At 44.9% G+C, this 22,740-nt stretch overlaps 3 protein-coding genes across 7 annotated transcripts in view; 2 read left to right on the top strand and 1 right to left on the bottom strand.

Moving 5' to 3' along the window:
- On the bottom strand, positions 1-12,119 carry LOC102778616 (transcription factor IIIB 90 kDa subunit-like). 4 transcript variants are annotated; one of them, XM_035908916.2, is made up of 19 exons: positions 11,676-12,119; positions 9,980-10,188; positions 9,050-9,130; positions 8,804-8,977; positions 8,335-8,366; positions 8,186-8,258; positions 2,752-2,901; positions 2,567-2,660; positions 2,361-2,487; positions 2,242-2,281; positions 2,051-2,146; positions 1,665-1,973; positions 1,519-1,580; positions 1,332-1,413; positions 1,209-1,261; positions 854-1,119; positions 703-751; positions 421-607; positions 1-341 (listed from the first exon to the last, which is right to left on the bottom strand). In XM_035908916.2, the coding sequence occupies exons 2-19, from the start codon at positions 10,161-10,163 to the stop codon at positions 304-306; spliced, it is 2,097 nt and encodes a 698-aa protein (XP_035764809.1). In that variant the 5' UTR covers positions 10,164-10,188; positions 11,676-12,119; the 3' UTR covers positions 1-303. The 4 variants fall into 4 exon arrangements, with proteins under 4 accessions (XP_035764809.1, XP_006793455.1, XP_087708728.1 ...); XM_006793392.3 differs by having other exon boundaries at positions 854-1,122; XM_087852602.1 differs by having other exon boundaries at positions 854-1,122; positions 1,519-1,973; positions 11,728-12,119.
- On the top strand, positions 3,527-8,211 carry LOC102778137 (BTB/POZ domain-containing protein 6-B-like). Of its 2 annotated transcripts, none has more exons than XM_006793390.3 (5): positions 3,527-3,696; positions 4,193-4,456; positions 5,521-5,611; positions 5,701-5,819; positions 6,584-8,211. In XM_006793390.3, the coding sequence occupies exons 2-5, from the start codon at positions 4,242-4,244 to the stop codon at positions 7,614-7,616; spliced, it is 1,458 nt and encodes a 485-aa protein (XP_006793453.1). In that variant the 5' UTR covers positions 3,527-3,696; positions 4,193-4,241; the 3' UTR covers positions 7,617-8,211. The 2 variants fall into 2 exon arrangements, with proteins under 2 accessions (XP_006793453.1, XP_006793454.1); XM_006793391.3 differs by lacking the exon at positions 3,527-3,696 and adding an exon at positions 3,724-4,014.
- The window catches only part of xrcc3 (X-ray repair complementing 3), a 20,797-nt gene continuing 9,832 nt past the window's right edge, over positions 11,776-22,740 (top strand). The window contains exons 1-6 of the mRNA XM_006793394.3: positions 11,776-12,260; positions 18,059-18,196; positions 18,280-18,477; positions 22,129-22,283; positions 22,351-22,563; positions 22,643-22,680. Of these exons, the coding sequence (XP_006793457.1) occupies positions 12,206-12,260; positions 18,059-18,196; positions 18,280-18,477; positions 22,129-22,283; positions 22,351-22,563; positions 22,643-22,680 (797 nt within the window). The 5' untranslated portion in view covers positions 11,776-12,205. The remainder of the gene's footprint in view (positions 12,261-18,058; positions 18,197-18,279; positions 18,478-22,128; positions 22,284-22,350; positions 22,564-22,642; positions 22,681-22,740) is intronic.

Genomic DNA, 22,740 nt, shown 5'->3' on the forward strand with positions numbered 1-22,740 from the left:
CATTGTCAATTTCTTTATTGTGAAGGAATGTTTGTCTTATTGTTTGTTTGTTTGTATTGAAATACAGGATCAACAAACACAAACAATTACATACACACACAGCTGGTTTTAACGTCAATACAAAAGCGTCTAAAAACCTCAGTAGGAGGATCAATAAAAATGATCACGGATCAATTAAAGCGCAAATAATCAGTAACTCATTCCCTTGACACTGGTTATTGATCTGTGAGATATGGATCAGCTGCCTTGGCTCTGGAGCCTGGATGGAGTTTCTTCAGTGGGGTCAAAGGTCAACAGGCGGAGTTAAAAGATCTCCTCCTCATCAGCATCACAACCGTAATCTGAATGACACAAATCAATAAATCAATGAAATCAATCAATGTTACTGTAATGATTTTGAGAATAAAAGTCTGGACTAACCTCCCACCAGCTGCAGAGCGCTAACACACTCCTCCTCTGCCTCCTCCTCCTCTTCCTCTTCCTCCTCCATGGGGGATGGAGCAGTTGGGAGGGTGGGGCTTGTTTCTGCTGCAGAGTCAGGGGGTGGGTTGGACTCAGTCTCTGCTGGTGTTTCTGTTTCTGTAACCACTGAGACTGTTCTCTCTACCTGAAAGATTAACATCAGGTAGACCAGGTAAGAGGGAGTAACAGGTACGAGGTGAGAAAGGACACACAGGTGAGACAAGCAAGGAGGATGCGCACCTGATGAGCTGTTTTCTTCTTTGGTGTGGAGGAAATGAGGTGGCGGAACCTGAAAGAGCAGGAGAGAGAACATCAGGATAACGTGGAGGACAGGTTGAAGAATATTCATTACTGATGACAGGTTATTGAGAGATCAGATCAGTTGAGATACCTCTTGCCCATAATACTAGTGTTGGCTGCGAGGTCTTGGTTACTGTCACTGGTCTTCCTGCGCCGGCGGCGGTTGAGTCGTTTTCGTGCTACGGTGGTATCGGGGGTGTGGTCGGGGGACCTGGTCGGACTTCCTGTTCCTCGGTTAAGATCTCTAAGGACGTCGTAGTTGATCTTACTGGAGATCTTCTTCTTCTCTAACATTCTTTCAATCGCCTCGCCCGCTGTCAATGCCTCGATCTGGTCTTGCTTCTTAGACTTCTTCTTCTTCTGACAAAATATTCACCACATGGGGTCACAGATTGGGTGGGTGGAGCTTCAGGTGAGGCTCTTGAGTGGATGCTGGTTTCACTCACCTTCTCCTTGTAGGTGCCCTCCTCCTTCTCTTTGTTTATCCGCTCCTGTTTCTCTGGAAACACAAAAACAAATCAATCAGAATCAGTAATCAATAACACCCATCAACGATTGCTGATGAGCACCTTTCTGCTCCTTCAGGTATTCGGCGTTCTGCTTCATCCACAGCTCCGTCTTCACCTGAACCTCCTTCTCATTTAGAATGTACTGTATAACACAGAACAGGCCAATCAGAAAAGAGCACGTGCAGTTGGGTCCTTTCACAGTAAAAGTTGCTCAGGTATCTTTGTACCTGTAGAACTGTGAACTGACCTTATCGATCTCTTGATCATCAATACCTTCTAGGTCCAGCTCCTCGCTCTGTGGGTGGTCACCTGAAGGTAAACGCAGAGCTTGATTTCTAACTGCCCTATGATCTAATGGTGATGTCACCATTCTGTTACAGTTGTTATCCTCACCAAGATCTTTCTCGTCACCCCCTGATGTGTCCAAGGTCTGGAAAGTCTGCTGGAGGCTCAGGCTGGCGGCGCTCGGCAGTTGTCCCAGAATGGAGGTCAGAGAGGCAGCCTGACGGTGTGGTCCCATCGACTCCTTCTCTGGCTCTGCCTCCCGATCTCCCTTCATGCCATGTCCCTCCTCCTCCTGGATCACCTGACACAGGAAGTCCTCAGTCAGGTGGTGGGTGGCCGCTTGTAATTCCACGTCTTCGCTCTCAACCTCCTCGGGCTCGGATGGCATTGACAAAACCTCGCCGTTGTCCTCGGGGTCTGAAAACAGAAAAGGTGGGAGCAGCTGAGTGACTGTGTGGGCATGGTGAGACAGTCAGGTAACCCAAAGAACTGACCAACTTCTTTGGTGTAAGCGGCGTAGATTCCTCTGAGTTTGGGCCGACTCTTCTCCAGCTCGGTTTCAATCTCGTCTTTGTAGCAGCTGATCTCTCCTGATGATGACAGGAAACGCACTGTGATTCAAAGATTCAATACGTCACCCCCTCTCACCTGAGGCAGCCCACCCAGGTAAAAAGGACAAACTGACCTTCGACCTCGTCCAGTTTCTTAGCCAGCTCCTGCTCTAACTGCAAGAAACCAGGAAGCACAGACTGGTTAGCTAATTGGACACCTAGCTGCTGCAGCCAATTAGAGACAAAGATGTACCTGCTGCATTTTGGCTTTGTGCTGTGCAGCAGTGAATGAGGGGGGGTCGCACTCCTGCTCCAGATCTACTCTCATGAACTCATCAATGGTCAGCTGACTGGTGGGCGTGTCCTCAAACTCAGTTAACCTGCAGGGAGGAAAAGGCGCTGAGATCTGCTTCCTGTTTTGGTGGGGGTCAGGTGTACTCAGGTGTTTGTGGGGCTCACCTCTTCCTCAGCGTGGTCTGGCAGACCTTCACCACGCCAATCACGTCCTTCACTGAACGCCGAAACTTATGCATCCGAGCTGCTACCAGGAGTGCTGAGGAGGAGGAAGAGAAGGAGTGTTAATGTCTGCTTCATGCACATTGCCGCTGACGTTTGTTGCTATAGTGACAAATTCCAGGTTGCACCTGCTCCACAGAGTCCAGAGGGTCGGCGTCCTGTGTGCATCCAGTCCCTCTTCATCCTCTGTACAAGACGAAGAGCCGTCATGGAAACCTCATGAGTCTTCGCCCCAAACTCCAACATGTGCGCAAAGCGAGGAATGTACAGACAGGGGTCTGAGGAGGGGAAGGAGTGCTTCAATGTTAATAAATGTGGCCACACAGGGTCAAAGTTCATCAGCAGGCAAAAGATCCCTTTTTTGTTGTGGCATCAGCAGAAACAGTAATCAATCAGTAATTCAAACACCTCTTCAACTTAAGTTAAAGGCCTTGTGTCCAGCTCCGCCCACTACATTTACTGTGGACTGTTAAGTCCAGAACTGAATCAGCTTTCTGGGATTTCTTTACCTGAATGATTGAATCCGCATCAGGGCTCTGTAAGTTAGCTGTGAGTTACACTGATCACACATCATATCAGAGACTGCAGACACTATGTGGGAGATTCCCCTCATGACTGCAAACCCTCAATAATCACCAAGGTTACTGAAATTACACCGCACGTGAGTTGTGTTCACACTATCCCAGCGTTCAGCGTCCACTGAGCCGCTTCTGCACTCAGAAGCTGCATTTCCGTGTGTGTGTGTGTGAGTGAGAGAGACTGCTTGTTAACACGCATAGTATTTTTTTTTTCTTTATAACAGTGGCTTGGACACAGACATCACCATGGAAACAAACACACTGTACGTAGCAAACATAAACATACGGACACACTTCCGTGTTTGGTGTCCATGGAAACGTTTGCGGTTGCTCGATGGCTACGTTCTTTTCCCGCGCTCTGCTGCCCTCTTGCAGTGCGGAGCGGTGGTGAAGGCGGTACTACAGTCTAAGATGGCGGCCGGAGGCAGGCTGCAGCGATCTGCTCGTTTTTAACGTTTACGACGGAAGGACGCGGGGACGGCAGACGTCACACAGGTAACCCGCATACCAAAGCTCCATGACACGCGCAACAGGTCCAACGCTGAGAATCTGGGACGTGATCGGGACTCTGAGCTGTGATTAGTGATGATCGATTGTTACCGGACAGAGACCCGATCTCCTGTTCGCTCGCTATACTGAAGATAAACAGATGTGGTGGGCGTGGCCTTCTGGGCCACACTGATGTTAATAATAACAGCGGTCTGCTGTATCCAGACCTCTGCGGGTTAGATACTGTTTATTAGCTGGATCCATGTTAGTGATCAGAGCTCAATGACCGCAGCGCAGACAGGTGAAGCATTACGGACCGCCTAGGTAAACACACCTGGACACCCTCAGATAAATTATGTCAGTAATCAGATAATCCAGATTATGATGAGCCTGCAGCTGCTGTCAGGTGTCTGTGCTTTAGGACAAAGGAGACGCTCTACTGTCAAATAATCTGGATTATAATCTCTGTGGATCATAACATCCCGCTCTCTCTGACCCACAGCAGGCTGCGATGCTGTGACTGCTGACTCTGCCCGCTTTCTGAGGAGGACATGGCAGCCGAGCTGTTCTCCACCAGTCTCCCTCAAGGCGAGGAGGTGGAGGTTCTGGAGGTGAAGAAGAGCTTCATTCAGGTGAGCGACCTGCAGCTGGCTGCCGAAGACATCTGTGGAGACAGCGGCATTGCCGCCTCACAGCCAAATAACAATGACGGGAACCCGGAGGAAACAGACAGCTGGCAAGCTTCCCACCCCACCCTCAGAGAAAGGTAAAAAAAAACCCCACCACCAACAACAACAAGCAGTCAGAGAGATAAACAGCAACAATAAGAGGACAACAAATTGACTATGCAGACATTGCTTCTTTTTCATCTAAAGGACATTAAAATGTTTGTTGCTAACACAGCCCCAACACAAAGCCCCATCCAATTCAATTCAATGTTAATTTTACAGCCCTAAAACAACAACTGTTGCCTTAAGGTGCTTTATATTGTTTAAGTAAAGTGACCAGATGTTACAAACCCTGATATGGGATTGCAACATCTAGTTGCACAAAAAAGAAAGAGAAAACCCCATTAATCATATGACCCCCTATGAGTAAGTGCTTTGGTGACAGTGGGAAGAAAAAATTCCCTTTTAACAGGAACAAACCTCTAGCAAAACCAGGCTCACAGAGGGGTGACCATCTGCTGTGAACGGCTGGTAATGTAATGTTATCCAGTTTCATGGATAGATAAAGCTGTGTCATCTGCATAGCAGTGAAAATGTATGCTATGTCTCTTGATGATAACAGAATCCTCATCAATTGTAACCTTCACTAAAGCTGTTTCTGTGGTGCGATGAGCTCTGAAAACTGACTGAAACTCTTCAAATAAGCCATTTCTCTGCAGTTGATGTGTTAGTTGTTTGACAACTACTCTTTCAAGAATTTTCAATATGAAAGGAAGGTTGGGGATTGGCTTATAATTAGCTAACACCGGTGGGTCCAGAAATGGCGTTTTAGGCAACGGTTTAACTACTACCAGCTTGAAGGCTTGTGGTACATAGCTGATTAATAGAGATAGGTTGACCATATTTAAGATTGAAGCATTAATTAATGGCAGGACTTCTGAGCAGTCCTGCCATTCCAGCATGTCCTCATGTGTTGAAGTTCAGGCTCTGGCTGCTGGGCTGGGGTCTGCATACATTCAGCTTTATCATCAATCTGCATTTTTGGCTAAGTTAGCGCTAGCAACACAATTACTGTGCTACTAAGAAATGTGATGTGCTAACCCGAGTCTGTTGTTGTCCTTGTTCTTTGCTGTTGTCTGTTGATTATGTTGTGTGGCTGCAGGAACGCTCTGATGTTCAACAATGAGCAGATGGCTGATGTCCACTTCATTGTCGGTTCTTCAGGAGAGACTCAGACAGTGCCTGCTCATAAGGTACAGAACCTGTTCCCACTGACACTTTGATCCAGAGCATACGGTTTGATGCTGTGGTCCAGATTCTAATGGATTCCTTTGTGTTGCAGTACGTCCTGGCGGTGGGCAGCTCGGTGTTTGGAGCCATGTTTTATGGAGATCTGGCAGAGGAACAGTCTGTGATCCAGATCCCTGATGTTGAGCCGGCTGCTTTTCTCATCCTCTTAAAGTGAGTCAGAAGTCAAGACCAGGCCCACTGTTAGTGAATTAGCAGCAAGCAGAGTCCTGAAAGTAGTCTCCTTCACTCGGATGACCCCCAGCTTTGCATTCTGCCTCATGTGGAGCTACAGCTGCCTTTCTAGTGTGCCTCATTGGGCTAGGATAGAAGGATAAAGGCTAGGATAGCAATGGAATCAGGGAGGCACAGGCTTCACAGAACTACAATCTGAGAAAAAGTTGTCTGACAGAAAAATAATGATTACAAAACATAAAAAGTTTTATTTGTTAGTATCCTGAACACTTACAATAAAAACATGAAATAATGTAACAGAACATCAGGAAACCAGAGTTAATATGGTGACCATGAAATCTTTTTCAGTGCAGATCTGAGTACCGCCATTAGTGTTTCGACCAAATTGAAAAGTGCTCTGTGGCAGGATCTGAGGTAGGGTGGAAGTTTGTGGTGGGAGGTGCTTGAAGACTGTAGACACCGTGGGCTGGGCAGAAGAAGTTCAGCTCCAGTGATTTCGTTTCTTGAAGCAGGATTTGGTTGAAGGGACAGGAGAGTAAGGCAGGCGTTGTAGTTTATGGTGTAGCTCGAGAAAAGGGACCACAGACCAGATTTCACGATCCATCATGTTGATAACATTGAGGTAACTTCTGTTTCTGCTCCACTGTGGTGGTACACAAACCCACTACAGTCAGCTATGGATGCTGTGTGTTGTACAATTTTTGTCGAAACATGACCTCATCCTACCATTTTCTCTATCTCAGGTACATGTACAGCGATGAGATTGAGTTGGAGGCTGATACCGTGCTCGCCACGCTATATGCTGCTAAGAAGTATATTGTCCCTGCTCTGGCGAGGGCCTGCGTAGCCTTCTTGGAGACGAGCCTTGAGGCAAAGAATGCCTGTGTGCTGCTGTCTCAGAGCCGGCTGTTTGAGGAGCCGGAACTGACACAGCACTGCTGGGAGGTGATCGACGCTCAGGCCGAACTCGCTCTGCGCTCTGAAGGTTTCTGTGAGATCGACTTGCTCACGCTGGAGATAATCCTGCAGAGAGAAACGCTCAACACCCGCGAGATCGTGGTGTTTCAGGCACTGCTGTGCTGGGCGGCGGCAGAGTGTCGGCGGCAGGGCTTGACAGTGAACCCCAGGAATCAACGCACAGTGCTTGGTAAGGCCCTGTACCTGGTCCGATTCCCTTCCATGACACTGCAGGAGTTTGCAGATGGGGCAGCGCAGTCGGATGTACTGACGCTCAAAGAGGCCCACGATGTCTTTCTGTGGTTCACTGCTACCAACAAACCCAGGCTGGAATTCCCCACTGTGAAGCGGGCGGGGCTACTGCCACAGAGGTGCCACCGCTTCCAATCCTCAGCCTACCGCAGCAACCAGTGGCGCTACAGGGGGCGCTGTGATAGCATCCAGTTTGCCGTGGATCGCAGGATTTTTGTAGCTGGACTTGGTCTGTACGGTTCCAGTGGTGGGAAGGCAGAGTACGTTGTGAGGATTGAATTGAAGAGGCAGGGAACCGTTCTAGCCCAGAATCTCAACAAGTTTCTGTCAGATGGGTCAAGCACCACCTTCCCGGTGTGGTTTGAGCACCCGGTGCAGGTAGAGCAGGACACCTTCTACACGGTCAGTGCCGTCCTGGACGGAAACGAGCTGAGTTACTTTGGCCAGGAGGGGATGACTGAAGTGCAGTGTGAGAAAGTGACCTTCCAGTTTCAGTGCTCATCAGACAGTACCAATGGCACTGGGGTGCAGGGGGGGCAGATCCCAGAGCTCATCTTCTACTGTTGAACTGGAACCTGGACCCAAGGACTCAAGCCAACAGGCAGGAAGTCGGAGCCTGGAGCTCAGATTCAATCAACGGACCTGGCAATTGGAAATTGGCAGCTGATTGAACAATGCCGTGGACCTGAGAGCTGATTGGCTGTCAGGTTTTTAGAAGTGTTTGGTGTATATTAAAGTCTCCTGAATATTTGAGAAAATGAATAAAGGAGGTTGTAGTTTTCTGCTGCTGCCACTAGATGTGGCTATGTGGTCTCACACTGAGGGGGATTTTCAGCTTTTTTTGTGCTGTGGATGATGAATTTTACTTGTTGTGTTCAAGGTCACATGTGTAAAACGGAAATTAAAAATATGAATGCAACAACAAATTATTTCAAGCCTGTATTCAGTAGAAAAGCATTGCAGACAAAAAATATATAGTTGAAACTGATAAATGTGATTGGTGTTTTTTTTGGGGTTTTTTTTTTAGTTACAGTTTTTTTTCTGGATGTCAGCACATGTTGCACATGTGTAAGACTGCATTCTCTGTTTTTCCAGTGTTGTGTGCTTTAAATAAATACAATGAGTAAATAGCTCACCAATGGCGGGAGCATTGATGCAGAGCTCACGAGCCAGCAGCAGGAAGGTCTTTCCCAAGATGTAGACATTTACCTGGACACACAGCATAGAGGTCACACCTGAATGACACCACAGAGTCCACTGAGTAGTACCTGAGGCTTGGTCTTACCTGCAGCAGATCGCTGAGGTCCAGCAGCATGTCTGAGGCTTGTCTAAGGAAAACCAGCTGAAGGTATGGAGATGAAAGGTCAGAATGAAGCCTGTAACCTCTAACTGTGTTTTTATCAAGTTTGTGTTTGATTTAAAATTGTAAATCACTGGTTCCAGGTGTTTCTGATCACCTTAAACAGCAGAACATCTGCAGCACATTGAGGTGATGGACACCTGAATGTACCGCTGATGGATCAGTTCCTGTGACAAACCTACATCCACCTGCAGCTGATGAAAATCCGATGTCTTTCTCCTCTCATAGTTTTAAAAGAGGAGATGAGCTGCACAGCTGAGCTACAGGTGAGGAAACCAGTTCAGTGGTTCACCTGGCTGCATGTAAACCGACTGTAGGCCATCGCGGTTTCAGAGTTCGGGTTTGTCTCGGCAATTTGCACATGCTCAGTGGGTCAGAGTGGTTGCTAGGATACGTGGCGTGCCCTCAGTGCGGCACACAAGGTAGAGGCAGGCAGCGATGACATGCTCTGTCTTGCGGCCCCGGGTCAGGTGTTTGCTGACGACTAGCTTGAAGAAGTTGAAGGCGGTGTCGAGGCAGTGCTGGTTGAGCTGCAACTGACTGCCCAGCTGCTGGATCTGACGCTTACCTGCACACACACAGGCTCGTTACACCTGTGGCTCACCTGGACACCCTTCCCCCAAACAGTCAAAGGACTCACCATTCTGAAGTGTCTGGGCTCGCGACTCTTTACCAACGCTGGTGTGGAAACCAGAACCAAGAAGTGGCGCTTTAACGGGACCTGATGGGCAGACAGAAAGACAGCTGTTCAGAGGACTTTGACCAAAGGTCACTGTAGTTGCTGCAGAGGATTTTGGGTAAAGACAGGTTAGTGTTAGACACTCATCACAGGCATGAAGTCAGAGTTGAGTGTTCATTCTAGGGTGGAATGATTGTATAGCAAACATGTTTACTGACTTTAAAAATTCAATTCAATTGTATTTATATAACGCAAAATCACAACAACAGTCGGCTCAAGGCACTTTATATTGTAAGGCAGACCCTACAATAATACATACAGAGAAAAAACCAACAATCATATAACCCCCTATGAGTGAGCACTTTGGTGACAGTGGGAATGAAAAACTCCCTTTCAACAGGAAGAAACCTCCGGCAGAACCAGGCTCAGGGAGGGGTGGCCATCTGCCGTGACCACTTGGGGTGAGAGAAGGAAGACAGGATAAAAGACATGCTATGGAAGAGAGACAGAGATTAATAACAAGTATGCTTCGGTGCAGAGAGGTCTATTAACACATAGTGACTGAAGAATACTCAATGCATCATGGGGTGATGGACATCAATTAATTACCACGAGGGGAATGCTCAGGTGGACATGTTTCTGATTCTGGATGAGAAGCTTTGAGACACGGCGACTTGTTTCTCATGATGTTTTCTTCTAAAACGTGGCACTAATTAAATTACCTGAACTGGTCAGAGAGACGTCCGAAGCCTGCTTGAGGTGTATCTGTGAAACCTGGATGGACTTCAGCAAACTCACATGGTCTCTGAAACTTGCTGATGCTGCGGATTGATAACCAGCCCTTCCTGTTTCACCCTAAACCACCCCAACCTGCCTCTGTTGGCGTCTCACCATCAGCAGACACAAACTGTCCCACGGCGGATGACACGCCTCCGCTTCCCTCCACAAACTGGACCTCGGACACGATGATGTTGTCCTCCAGAACCGAACCACAGCTGGTGCACACGGCGCTGCCACGAGCCTGGTCCACGTCAATGTCAGACCCCCCGCAGGTCCTGCACACCCGGGAGCTCATGGTGGAGGTCAGAGGTCAGCAGTCCCTGAGGTGGAGAGACCGGTTAAATATTAAACTTTCACATGACAAGGTCAGCACAGGAAACAAGTCACTGTCATGTGTAGGATAGCTCCACTGTACACTCACTGATGATGACTCATACAACATTTCAGCCAGTCATATGTCTTCATCTCCTCCTATGTCACACCAACCCTCTGCATGTCCTCCTTCACTACATGGATGACCCTCTACCACTACCTCTGCTGCTCCATGTTCACCTTCCTACTTGTCTCCCTCTCATTCACACTCATGTATTCTATCTTGCTTCTACTCTTTCATACCTCCACCTTTCCAGGCTCTCCTCCACCTGCTCCCTAATCTCACCTTAGGTCACAGTGTCATCTGCAGACATTATCATCCACAGTGACCACAGCCTGACCTCATCTCTCAGTGTGTCCATTACTACTGCAAACAAGAAAGAGCTCAGAGCAGATCCCTGATTCACTTTCACCCCCACCTTCATCCACCTGTGACTGCAGACTGACTGTAGGGTGGCTGTAGCTCAGGTGGCAGAGCAGGTCAGCCACTAATCAGAAGGTCGGTGGTTCGATCCCAGGCTGCCTCCTGGCTACGTGCCAAATATCCTTGGGCAAGATACTAACCCCATGTTTGCCTACTAGTGGTGGCCCGGTGACGCCTGTGTCCGGCAGCCTCGCCTCTGTCAGTGCGCCCCAGGGCAGCTGTGGCTACAATGTAGCTTGCCATCCCCAGTGTGTAAATGAATGGGTGAATGACTGAATGTAGTGTAAAGCGCTTTGGGGTCCTTAAGGACTAGAAAAGCGCTATACAAATGCAGGCCATTTACCCTTTGGCTTGCCTCCTTATGCAACACATGGAAGAGAACATGGAAGCTGTGAGTTAAGAAGACTCTGCTTAATTTTTGATAGATTGCCGTAAATGGAAAGGGATATTTCCTCACTTGAATGCATGGTTGTGTTACACCAGAGCCCTTTATTGTTAATTTTGAAGAAATTGAAACACTAAGATGGTAAGTTGCTGTTATCCTGATGTTAAAATCAAGATGGCTGTTCTCTCTAAGTTGCCTACTGGGCAAACGGGTCAGCCGATCCGATGCAGTCACTATGGGTCTGCACTACATTCTGCATCACCTCGACCAACCTGAGACACACGCCAGATACTGTTCATGGGTTTCAGTTTGGCCTTCAACACCATCATCCCAGACATGTTCCACCAGAAGCTCACCCACCTCCACCTGCCAGTGGATCACCAGCTTCCTGATGCCCAGACCAGCACCGGCCTGTCACCATATCAGCAGCAGGTGTTTGCAAGTGAACTCAGACTCCCGCTGAGCTGCTCAATGGCGTTAGCAGGAAAATGTCGGTTTGTGATTTATGTCATAAAAACAAAGGTTCAAGTCCAGTCAGAGTTTTTTTTTCTCTAACTTTATTTAAATATTTTTAATCAGCATCGGATGCTGCACCTGGAACATGTAAACAAATATAATCGGCTAACCTGAAACACCGGGACCGGGGAGCTCCTCTACCAGAGATCTGGATCCACTCACCGGGAGAACTTCAGAGTCTGGTCCGTTAGAAACTGTGTTCCGTCCCAGAACACATCCGGTCACCTTATTGGCTGCTAATAACGGTTATTAATCAGTTATTGATCACTGACTGTTTTCAGATCGCAGTTTGTTTTCTTCCTGTGACGCGCTGGAGTGACGTTACTCAATAGGCACGGGTCATGAGTTGGTGACGTGGGTTTGGAAAGGAAAGCATTTGAATCCTAATAATTAAACCCTGAATGAATGTAACTGTTATCATGTCACCAATACGTTATATTTTCTGGATTCGACTCAATGAAACAAACCCGGTTCGACTTCTTTTGACCCAGAAATAACCCTGCTCCTCCCCCCAGACTGTGTTGAACGGTACCACCCGGCGCCGCCTGATGACGTTTCTCGTTCGGCGGGTTATTTTCGATGCAGTGGCGCTTTTGATGTAAACAAACACACAGTCGGACGGACGGAGGTCAGCAGCGGGATGAACTGCGACCAACTATTGCTCCACCCGCGGGTCAGCGCTGCCCTAAAGAGAGGTAACAGCATCGAGCTCATCTGATGTTATTAATCTGCAGTTATTCAAACTATTCTGGATTTAACAGGGAGCCAGTGAGGGGAAGCCAATATAGGAGAAATATGGTCTCTCTGTTAGTGATGGGTCGTTCGCGAACGAAATGGCTCTTAGAGCCGGATCTTTGACGTGAACGACGCGAGCCGTCACGTGGGTTTTTTTTTTCTTTCTCTCAGCCTCTCTCTCGCACTTTTTTTCTGCTTCACTCCGCACGCGAGCCTTGTGCTTTACGCTGGGCAGAGGGGGGAGGGGCGGTAGTTACACTCAGTAGCACAGGAACAGAGCCAGAGGGAGAGAAAGAAAGCCAGGGACAACAGCGTCACATTAGAAAGGTATAGTAATCATCCACAACTATTTTCAGTTGCAGATGATAAAGGATTCAGAAAGTTTATTCATGCGGGCCCATATGACAGAGAATATGCATGTTATTTTTGTTTTCATATTTTAATTTATATTTAATTGTGTTGTGGTTTGCAGGGTTTTGTGTTGTTTCACTTTAAATTTGTAAAAGGAAAAAGCTGAAAATTTAAATAGTTAAAAGTTGAAATGTGAATAGTTGATTTTTGTATTATATGATTTATTTATTACATTTTATGTGGAGTGAATAAATAAAAGTATATTTACGGTGGCCCCTAGAGACAAAGCACATACAAACTTCAAATCACGTACGAACTCTGAAGCACGTACAAACCCTGAAGCACGTACAAACTCCAAAACACGTAAAAACACGTACAAACTCCAAAACACGTAAAAACACGTACAAACTCAGAAGCACATAAAAACTCAAAACACGTACAAAAGTCAACAGAAGTGCTCCAGAATGCTAGGTGCAGTGTTGAGCTTTTGTTACCTATGGCTACACAAGCCAGCAAGTACCAACGACCGGATTTGGTGTGTGGTAGTAACAGGTAAATGAACATTGTTTTTAAATTATTTGAATATATATGAGTGCCTGTGTATAAATACACAAACATGCTTTCAATTGTGTAATTTAAGTGATCTAGTAGCTCTGCTTTGGAAGTTCAGTTCATGCTAGAAATGTGTTTTGGAGTTTGTACATGTTTTGTCTCTAGGGGCCACCGCATATATTTATATATAAACATATATAAATAAAACCACTTTTTTTACGTCAGTAATTCCTTTTGTGCATAATTTAATATTATTGTTAATAATAAATTAATTAAAGCAACAAAACAACCTGAAGAGCCGGTTCGGAGCCGAAAGAGCCGGCTCTTTTTAGTGAGCCGAACCGAAAGAGCTAGATCTCTAAAAAGAGCCGGAAATCCCATCACTACTCTCTGTATAGTTTTTTCTCTCTCTTTTTAAACTTTTATTTAAAGGCAGGGCTGGACTGGGACAAAAAATCGGCTGGGCATTTTGAGTAGAGACCCCCCCCCCCCCCAGGTATTATAGGAAAAGCCATAAAGCCTTTGAATGCAAACAGACGCTGTTGTGACAGTGATGTACACTGTCTTGTTGGTATATGTATGATTTCTATACATTTTACGTCAGATAACAACTTTGGTTGTAGGCTTCAGATAATTAATAAAAGCGAGACATTTTAAATGAGAATAAGAACGTTATTTCTTTGTGCCCTGTGCCCCCCTTTCCCTGTTAATGCCCTACCTGGCCCCCTGGCAAAACTTTGCTAGACCCGCCCCTGCACAGTTACCAGCTGTCAGCGTAAAAAAGGATCTAAAAGGTAAACCTGTTTCTCAATCACCTGTTCAGCTCTGATGATTCAGTAAGGACATCTCCTGGTTTCATCTTCATGTTTCCCTCTCGCCACATATACAAACCGATATCATGACCAGCAGCTTTTACAGTTGTGGCTCCAGCAAACATCAGCTGATACTAGAAATTAATATTAAATAAATTCTAACAACAGCTGATCAAGCTTAAACGTGCAGCTGTTGTTTAACGTGACATCCACTGGTTTCTTCTTTCTGGCGCAAAGTGGGCGATAAACAAACAAGAGAGAAAAGCTGATCAGCTGATCATTGATCAGTTTCATGATTGAAGTAGCAACAGGAGAGGGAGGGGGACAGAATGAGAGGAGAAGAGGCAGCTGTGCAGCGTAAAGACAGAATAAATCCAGCTTTGTGTCTTTTTCCATTCTATCTGAAGTACGGGACAAACTGTGCTCCTTTTCAGTTCAATACCAAACACTAGGGGTGCAATGATACTCGTATCGATATTGAACCGTTCGATACAGTGCTTTCGGTTCGGTATGCATATGTATCGAACAATACAACATTTTTAATTTATTTTATCAACTTTCCTTCTGACGATGCTGTCTGTGTTGAGCGCTCAGTGAATCTGCGCTCGACAGTGCAGCCTAGGCGGAGTAGTCGAACGCAGATTCACTGAGCGTAGGGCAAGCTAGCGAGACAGAAGTTGAGCTCTCCTTGCAACATGGCAAATTGAACCTCCCCCACCCTCATTCAGATCTGGCGTTTGGAACTATTTTTGGTTTTCATGTGACATATGACCCTGAAGGTAAGAGTGTCATGGACTAAAGTAAAACAGTATATTGGATGTGCCAGCAATGCTCAATTATATGGGTGGGAACTAGTGTGTTAGCGCAGTTAGCTCGTTAACATGTTGGCCGTCCAGCCCCACGCATGGGGCGATCCGCGGTAGCTAGTTAACGGAGATTTGCCGTGTTGTGGCGTTAACGTCATTTCAACGAGATTAACACTGACAGCACTAGTGGGAACAGAACGAATATGACTGCACATTTACGCCGACATCATCCTAGTGCAAAGACAAGTGGAAGCAGACAAAAACAACAAGCACGCATGCTACAAACTTTACCCAAGTCATTTAGACAGCCGTTAGCACATGATTCTCCTTATGGGGACCTGATATGTTTAATATGCTGCTGAGAATATAGCCCAGAAGAAGCGTATACTATAGTGTTTATTTCGGAAAGAGCCATTTCTCTGTAATAAACTCTCTTTTCCAAAGATGAGTGATTCCTCAATCAGATACAGGGCTCGCAAAATTTTTCCAGTCGGGCTACCAAAATCTATCTCTGCCCTGCCCGTTGGGCTATCATAGGAAGGAAAAATATATGTCAATGCTTTTGCATTCTTTCGGAAATGTAGCTGGGTAATTATGTCATTGGCATCGGTGAGCCACTGTCAATATGTGACATATTGAAATCGCGTTTGAATTTGCGCTTGTTTTTTGCTTTCACTTTGCAATCGCGCGAACTGTGTATAGAGAGCGACAGCACTGATTGGTGAGTGACGATAATTTGCGCCCCAATTCCTCTGACATCGTCTTATCAATCATTAGCTTACTATGCAAACATGACAAGTGAAATCTCCCGCATCAAGCTTAGACATGTGAGAAGTTGATCGCAGTGGTTGCAGGAGGTGAGCTGGCTTCAAACAAATGATGAACGCACAGAGATGTGGTGCAGAATGTGCCGTGAAAATTTAATAAATGACAAATTAAAAAGGCATGAACATTTTTTTTTGTATCGAAAAAATATCGAACTGTGACACCAAAGTATCGAACTGAACTGAACCGTGAATTTTGTGTATCGTTGCACCCCTACTAAACACGTAATATTTTTTCTCAATGCAGGACGATTCCGTCTTTTTACAGGACGGTTGGCAACTCTACTAACTAACCTTATGAATAAAATAAAGTTCACTATCAGTAACATCATAGCACCCACCCAGCTGTATAGAAACTCCGTCATGTTAGCTAGCACGCAGTACGAGTAATTGTAACTGACTGAAAAGTCAGCACAACGAAAATAAACTCTACCTAAACTTGGTTTATATCTGACCCAGATAGACTGCAGGTCATAACTTCTTACCTGAAGTTCAGTTCACCTGACACTTGGACCTGCGTCTGCCTCGGGTCTCTTCTTCTCCTGCCTCCCCTTTCTCTCATCCACCTGCTGGCCTCCACCACTTGCTAATGTTACTGAATCTGTGGAAGCTCTGCGATAGCCACCACCAAACAACTGAGTTATTTTTACACACCGGCCAGCATCTGGCCAATCCACCACCTTTCATTGTTTATACCGTTACCAAAAAATAAATAAAAAACCATCGGCCCATAAAAACGAAAAATCACATCGGCCCACCGGGCAAATGCCCGGTATGCCCGGTGGCCAGTCCAGCTATGTTTAAAGGTCAGTACAAAGTAGAATTAAAACAGTATTACTGTCACAGTTTGCCAAGGCAAACTGCGTGGAGTGTGAAGAGTGGACCCAGGTGCAGACATTCTAAAACTCAAACTTGAAACATGAGAGGCAGACATGACAACATAAGACACACAGACATGAAACACACGAAGGGCAAGGGAGACTTCACAGGGGTTGAAAACACAAGGGGGAGCTAATAAGCAAATGAACATAAGAAACCTAATAAGCTTAAACAAACACTATAAACATCAAAAGAACTAAAACTCAAAACACTGGGTCATAAGACCCAGGATCGTGACAATTACATTGAAGGTGTTGTACTTAAAGAAATTGTAAACCACAAACAAACAAACGACCATTTTTCAGAACCTACAATACGCATACGCTAAGGGGAGAAGTTTAACTGATTAAGCCAAAGAGTAAAGAGATTGGAGGATCTTTATTTTTTCACATACAACCATAGCCTTTATAGCTTTGGGGTTAGTAGAATTCTTAATTGAATTTAGATATTATAAAAGCTCATAGGAGTATACATAAAAGGAGGGATGTCTCCCTAAACATTTGGATTTGTGAATATGAAATTTAGCCTTTAAGATTAACAAGTTAATCATATACCTGTTATCAATGTTGAATTGTCTTTAGTTTTTGTGGAGCCCAAATAATACATATTTTCAGAACAGTGCAAATCCTTTAAATACATGTTCTGAGATAAAAACACATCTCTGCCAGAAGTCTTACCAACAACAGTTTGTATTGGAGATGCCAGTGGCCTGTGGTATGAAGGGATATTAGTGTTTATTCTTATAAAGCATACAAACCCCTGAAGGTATAGACCCAAATGCTTTAATATAATTGTCATGATTTATTGCTAAATTGAAATGTAGACAAAATTCGTCATATGAGAAAAGCATACCATTTGAATCGAATAATTGGTTGAGTAAAATAATGTTGTTCCTAAACCAACTATCTAAGAAAAAAGTTTTCTTTATATAGGATATCCTTGTTATTCCAAATATTATAACTGTGTAGACGAATCTCTCTCTCTCTAGTCCCTGTCAGTACTCTTGCTACAGCATTTTGAATTAACTGAAGGTATTTTCAGGGAGTTTTTGCTACATCTTCATAATAATGAACCAGCCTAGAAGTAATAAATGCATAAGCTAGTTTTTTAGCGTCACTCTGAGACAGGACAGCTCTAATTTTAGAGATATTGCTCAAATGGAAGAAAGCAGTCCTACAGAGATGAGTCATGAGGCCATAAGAAGATCATTTGTAACCTTCACTAAAGCTGTTTCTGTGCTGTGATAAGCTCTGAAACCTGACTGAAACTCTTCAAATAAGCCATTCCTCTGCAGATGATCTGTTAGCTGTTTGACAACTACTCTTTCAAGAATGTTTAAGATGAAAGGAAGGTTAGAGGTTGGCCTGTAATTAGCTGGGACAGCTGGCTCTTTTTAAGAATCCATTCAGATTATTAGAGATTAGACAGTGAACACCAAAGATTCAGAGATGTGATGAATTGCTTGGACTTCCTTTTTTTTTTGTGGTTGTTTCCATTGTTTCCGTGGTAACCACTTGTGCTTCTCCTGCTGCAGTTCAGCTAAAGTCTGTGCAGGATGTGGTCTGTGCTTCTGCTCCAGACCTGCAGAGACTCACCGGTTTGTCCAACTCTGATGTCCAGCAGCTGATCACTGCTGCCGCTGCCGTCTGCAGAAGGCACCCTCCAATCACAGGTCAGGAGAAGAGTCTTACTGGACATACTGTGTGATGTGATATCATGCATTAACCAAGTGTGTGTGTATGTGTATGTGTTTAGCACAGCAGCTGCAGCACGGCGTGTCTGGCGCCCAGCTCAGGCTCGGCTGTCCAGTTCTGGACCGCCTTTTGAGGGGCGGTTTGCCTGTGGGGGGCATCACTGAGCTGGCTGGAGAGAGTGGCACCGGCAAGACTCAGGTGGGCCTGCAGCTCAGCCTCTCGGTGCAGTACCCAGCAGAGCACGGAGGGCTGGGAGCAGGTCAGTGAACGCACCATGATTTTGCCAATCAGTAGGTTTGTGATACATTCAGTGAAAAGGTTGTGGCTAAGCAGCTTACAGCAGTTTTGGATAAACACAATATTCTTGACAAATTTCAGTCTGGCTTACGCAGAGCTCATTCTACTGAAACAGCCCTTCTTAGAGTCTCCAGTGACATTTTGATGCAAAACGATGCAGGAAAATGTTCTGTTCTGCTGATGTTGGACCTCACGTTGGCCTTTGATGCAGCTTACCATCACGTTCTGCTTAAAAGGCTGAAATATTGGGTCGGTGTATCTGGATCTGCCTTAAAGTGGTTCTCCTCATATCTGTATGAATGATACTTTTCTGTGGCAGTTTCTAAGTACTTCCCTCACCTATGGTGTGCCACAAGATTCTGTATTGGGGCCTTTATTGTTTTTAATATATCTACTTCCTCTCCAGCATATTTTGAGCCCCTTTGAGGACATTTGCTACCACTGCTATGCAAATGACATCCAGTTATACTTTTTGTTTTTAAGCCCCAAGATGTTTGAATCTGAATTCCTCGTATGTGCTCCTGACAGACATGTACCTAAGATAATGAATGCTTTTGGTCCCCTTTCGACATTTGTGAAGTCAGCTATCAGGAACCTTCATTTGCTCCCTGTTAAATCCAGAATTGAATTCAAAATCCTGCTCCTCACATACAAGGTCTTAAATAATCAGGTCCCGTCTTATCTTAATGACCTTATAGGACCATATCACCCCATTAGAGCACTTCGCTCTCGCACTGCAGGCTTACTTGTTGTTCCTAGAGTATTTAAAAGTAGAATGGGTGGGAGAGCCTTCATTTTTCAGGCCCCTCTTCTGTGGAACCAGCTTCCAGTTTGGATTTGGGAGACAGACACTATCTCTACTTTTAAGATTAGGCTTAAAACATTCCTGTTGGCTAACTATATGTTAGGGCTGGACCAGGTGACCCTGAATCCTCCCTTAGTTATGCTGCAATAGGCATAGGCTGCTGGGGGACTCCCATGATGCATTGAATTTTTCATTTTCAGTCACCTTCTTCACTCACTATATGTTAACAGACCTCTCTGCATTGAATCATACTTGTTATTAATTTCTGTCTCTCTTTTACAGCATGTCTTTTATCCTGTCTTCCTTCTCTCACCCCAACCGGTCGCAGCAGATGGCCACACGTCCCTGAGCCTGGTTCTGCCGGAGGTTTCTTCCTGTTAAAAGGAAGTTTTTCCTTCCCACTGTCGCCAAAGTGCTTGCTCATAGGGGGTCATTTTATTGCTGGGTTTTTCTCTGTATGTATTATTGTAGGGTCTACCTTGCAATCAATGTTCCCTCTAATTTTCCACGTGTCTGAGCGAACACACAAACTCCCTGAGCGATCCCTTGGACCACTGTGAGCGACATCACACGTGTGCACTGTGGTCACACCAGCGTTTACATTTATGTTAGACTACTTTTAATTAACTGCTTTAGCCCATTTACAATGAAAATGAAAAAAAAAAAAATCTAGTCATTGACCTGTGTAGTATGTTAACACTATTGGAAGTAAAAAATAACTTGAACTTGAATTTCGCAAACACAGCTTTCTTTTCTTTTCTTTCTTTCTTTTTTCTTTTTTATAAAGCTTTGACTTATTATGAGTCTGTGGTCTGGGAGAGAGTCCTTTAACTCTCTGTCTGCAAAATATAGTACATAATGACCAATGCTGGGCCATTAATTATATAGTTACTTCTTCAAAAAAGTAACTGAGTTATGCAAACAACAACGTTTATTGCAGCTATTTTTTTTTTAAATGCAGCCAAGGTGTTTTTTAAACAAACGTTTCAAACTATTTACAGAAAAATCAGCTGTTCTGCATCAAATCTGATGCCACACAAATCATTTGTGCCACTCCAAAAAATAATTTCTGTCCACTATAAGATAAAGGAGAACAACAGCCTGATACCTGCAGGCCTGACAACAGGAGATGTATCACTCCTGTAACACCTGTAACATTCAGCAGTCGCCTCATTGTTCTGACAAACACAACAAAACTATTGACTACACTACACACTAACTACACAGGATTTGCACTAAACGTCGCAAATCTCTCACATCTCAAAACACCGCCGTCACTCCTAAATCTTTCCCTTGTTTCTTAACAACTAGATGCCACGTTGCCATATGATTTTTTGATTGGTTGACACGGTACTTTTTTGGACGTATAGGAAAGGGAGAGGGGGGTAGGGTTTGTTTTTGCTCACAGGCAGAGAGTGTTTTCGAGCCTTTTTTCGTATAAAATGCAGTTTTTACCGTTTCTTCCCAAAGTAAATATAAACAACGATAGTATTCAGGAAGAAAACCAAACATTGCATATATTTTTATCATAACTATGGTTTTACGTGGCCTATCAACTCAATTTAAAAACTAGTATAAAGTCCACACTTTTTCCGTCAATTGTTCCGTCTGTCCTGCTCACATCTCCAATGGTTGTACACGTTGTCATTAACGTGGCTTCACTCCACATCAGCCACGCCGCTTTGCTAGCTAAAACACCGGTGTCAGCATATAAGGACGCTGTCATAGCCTGTCAACGACGTTGATTAGCTGCGTATGTGCGAATGTGAATCGCATTATTGGCTGGACTATGAGATAAGATGGCATCGTTCTAAGCCCATATGGGAGCAGCCAGTCACTTACTGACTAACACTGCAAAACAGAATTGTCAAAGTATTAATTTTAATTTCAATTCAGGTTAGATTTTTTTGTGCGCAGAGACCGTGCCAGCAGTGCGCAATTGCGCTTAGAGGGAACATTGTTTACAATATAAATCGCCTTGAGGCGACTGTTGTTGTGATTTGGTGCTATATAAATAAAATTGAATTGAATAATTTTTGACCTACCTCTCACTTTGGATGTTCCTATCAAATCTCTGGTTTGGTCTTGGTTTTATCACTTAAGAAACATTGCTAAATTAAGCCCTATTGTATCTCGCACTGAACTGGAGATTGTTATACATGCATTCATTTCATCATGATTAGACTACTGTAATTCACTGTTTATATGTCTAAGCAAAAACTCCTTGGAGCATCTGACGATTGTTCAAAACGCTGCAGCAAGGCTTCTGGCCAGATCATCAAAGTACTCACATGTGACACCGTTGCTAATACTGTTGCACTGCCTCCCCATTAAATTCAGAGTCCATTTTAAGATTCTGGTTCTGACCTTCATGGACAAGCACCAGCTTGCATCATTGAACTTTTACAGCCCTATGTCCCTAGCAGGTCCCTGAGGTCATGTGATCAAGCCCTAATGGTTATTCAGCATACAAGGCTGAGAACTAAGGGAGACAGAGCTTTTACCACTGTGGCTCCCAGACCGTGGAACTCTCTCCTACTGAGCTTAAGATCTGTGGACTTAGTAGTCTCTTTTAAATAACAACTAAAAACACATCTTTTTAAAATTGCATTTTGTTAACTTTTGTCTGTTTTGGTTTTATACTTAATCTCTGTGTGAAGCACTTTGTAATCTTTTATCTAGAAAGGTGCTATATAAATAAAAATTTACTTACTTACTTTACCTGTTCAATGACCTGCTGATTTGTAAGTTAATAAATAACCTCTGATATGTCACATTCATTATTTGTGTGTTCGTTGTTGGTTCCAGGTGCGTTGTATGTCTGCACTGAGGACTCATTTCCCATTAAGCGTCTGCACCAGCTGATTGGCGAGCAAGTCTGTCTGCGTTCTGACGTTCCTGCGGACCTTGTAAGCAGTCTTTGCTTCAGCGACCACGTTTACATTGAGCATGCCGCGGACCTGGTAAGTCTGATCATGCGACATCTGTTCAGACCCTGTTACAACCCATAACTTCTTGCTCTGTCCTCAGGATTCCCTCCTGGTGTGCCTAACACGCCGCGCCCGCCTCCTACTGACACGCGGTCTGGTGCGCCTAATCGTGGTCGACTCAGTGGCAGCGCTGTTCAGGACCGAGTTCCAGGCCGATGATTGGCTAGAGAGGAACAGACAGCTACTCACCTTCTCCTCCATGCTGCATCACCTGAGTCAGGAGTTCAGCACACCTGTGCTCTGCATCAACCAGGTAACACCATCCAGGTAGCACACCAGAGTTCAGTTTCTTATCTCTGACCACTAATCAGTGACAGGTGTTTGTTTTCCAGGTAACAGATGTTTTCAGCCAATCACACAACAGTATGGGGTAAATCAGATATCTTCTTTATGAGCTGATCACATTTTGACCTTTGACCTCAGAACCACT

Source organism: Neolamprologus brichardi, chromosome 15 (assembly GCF_056152115.1).
Source record: "Neolamprologus brichardi isolate AB-2024 chromosome 15, ASM5615211v1, whole genome shotgun sequence".
In the NCBI taxonomy this organism is placed as follows: Eukaryota; Metazoa; Chordata; class Actinopteri; order Cichliformes; family Cichlidae; genus Neolamprologus; species Neolamprologus brichardi.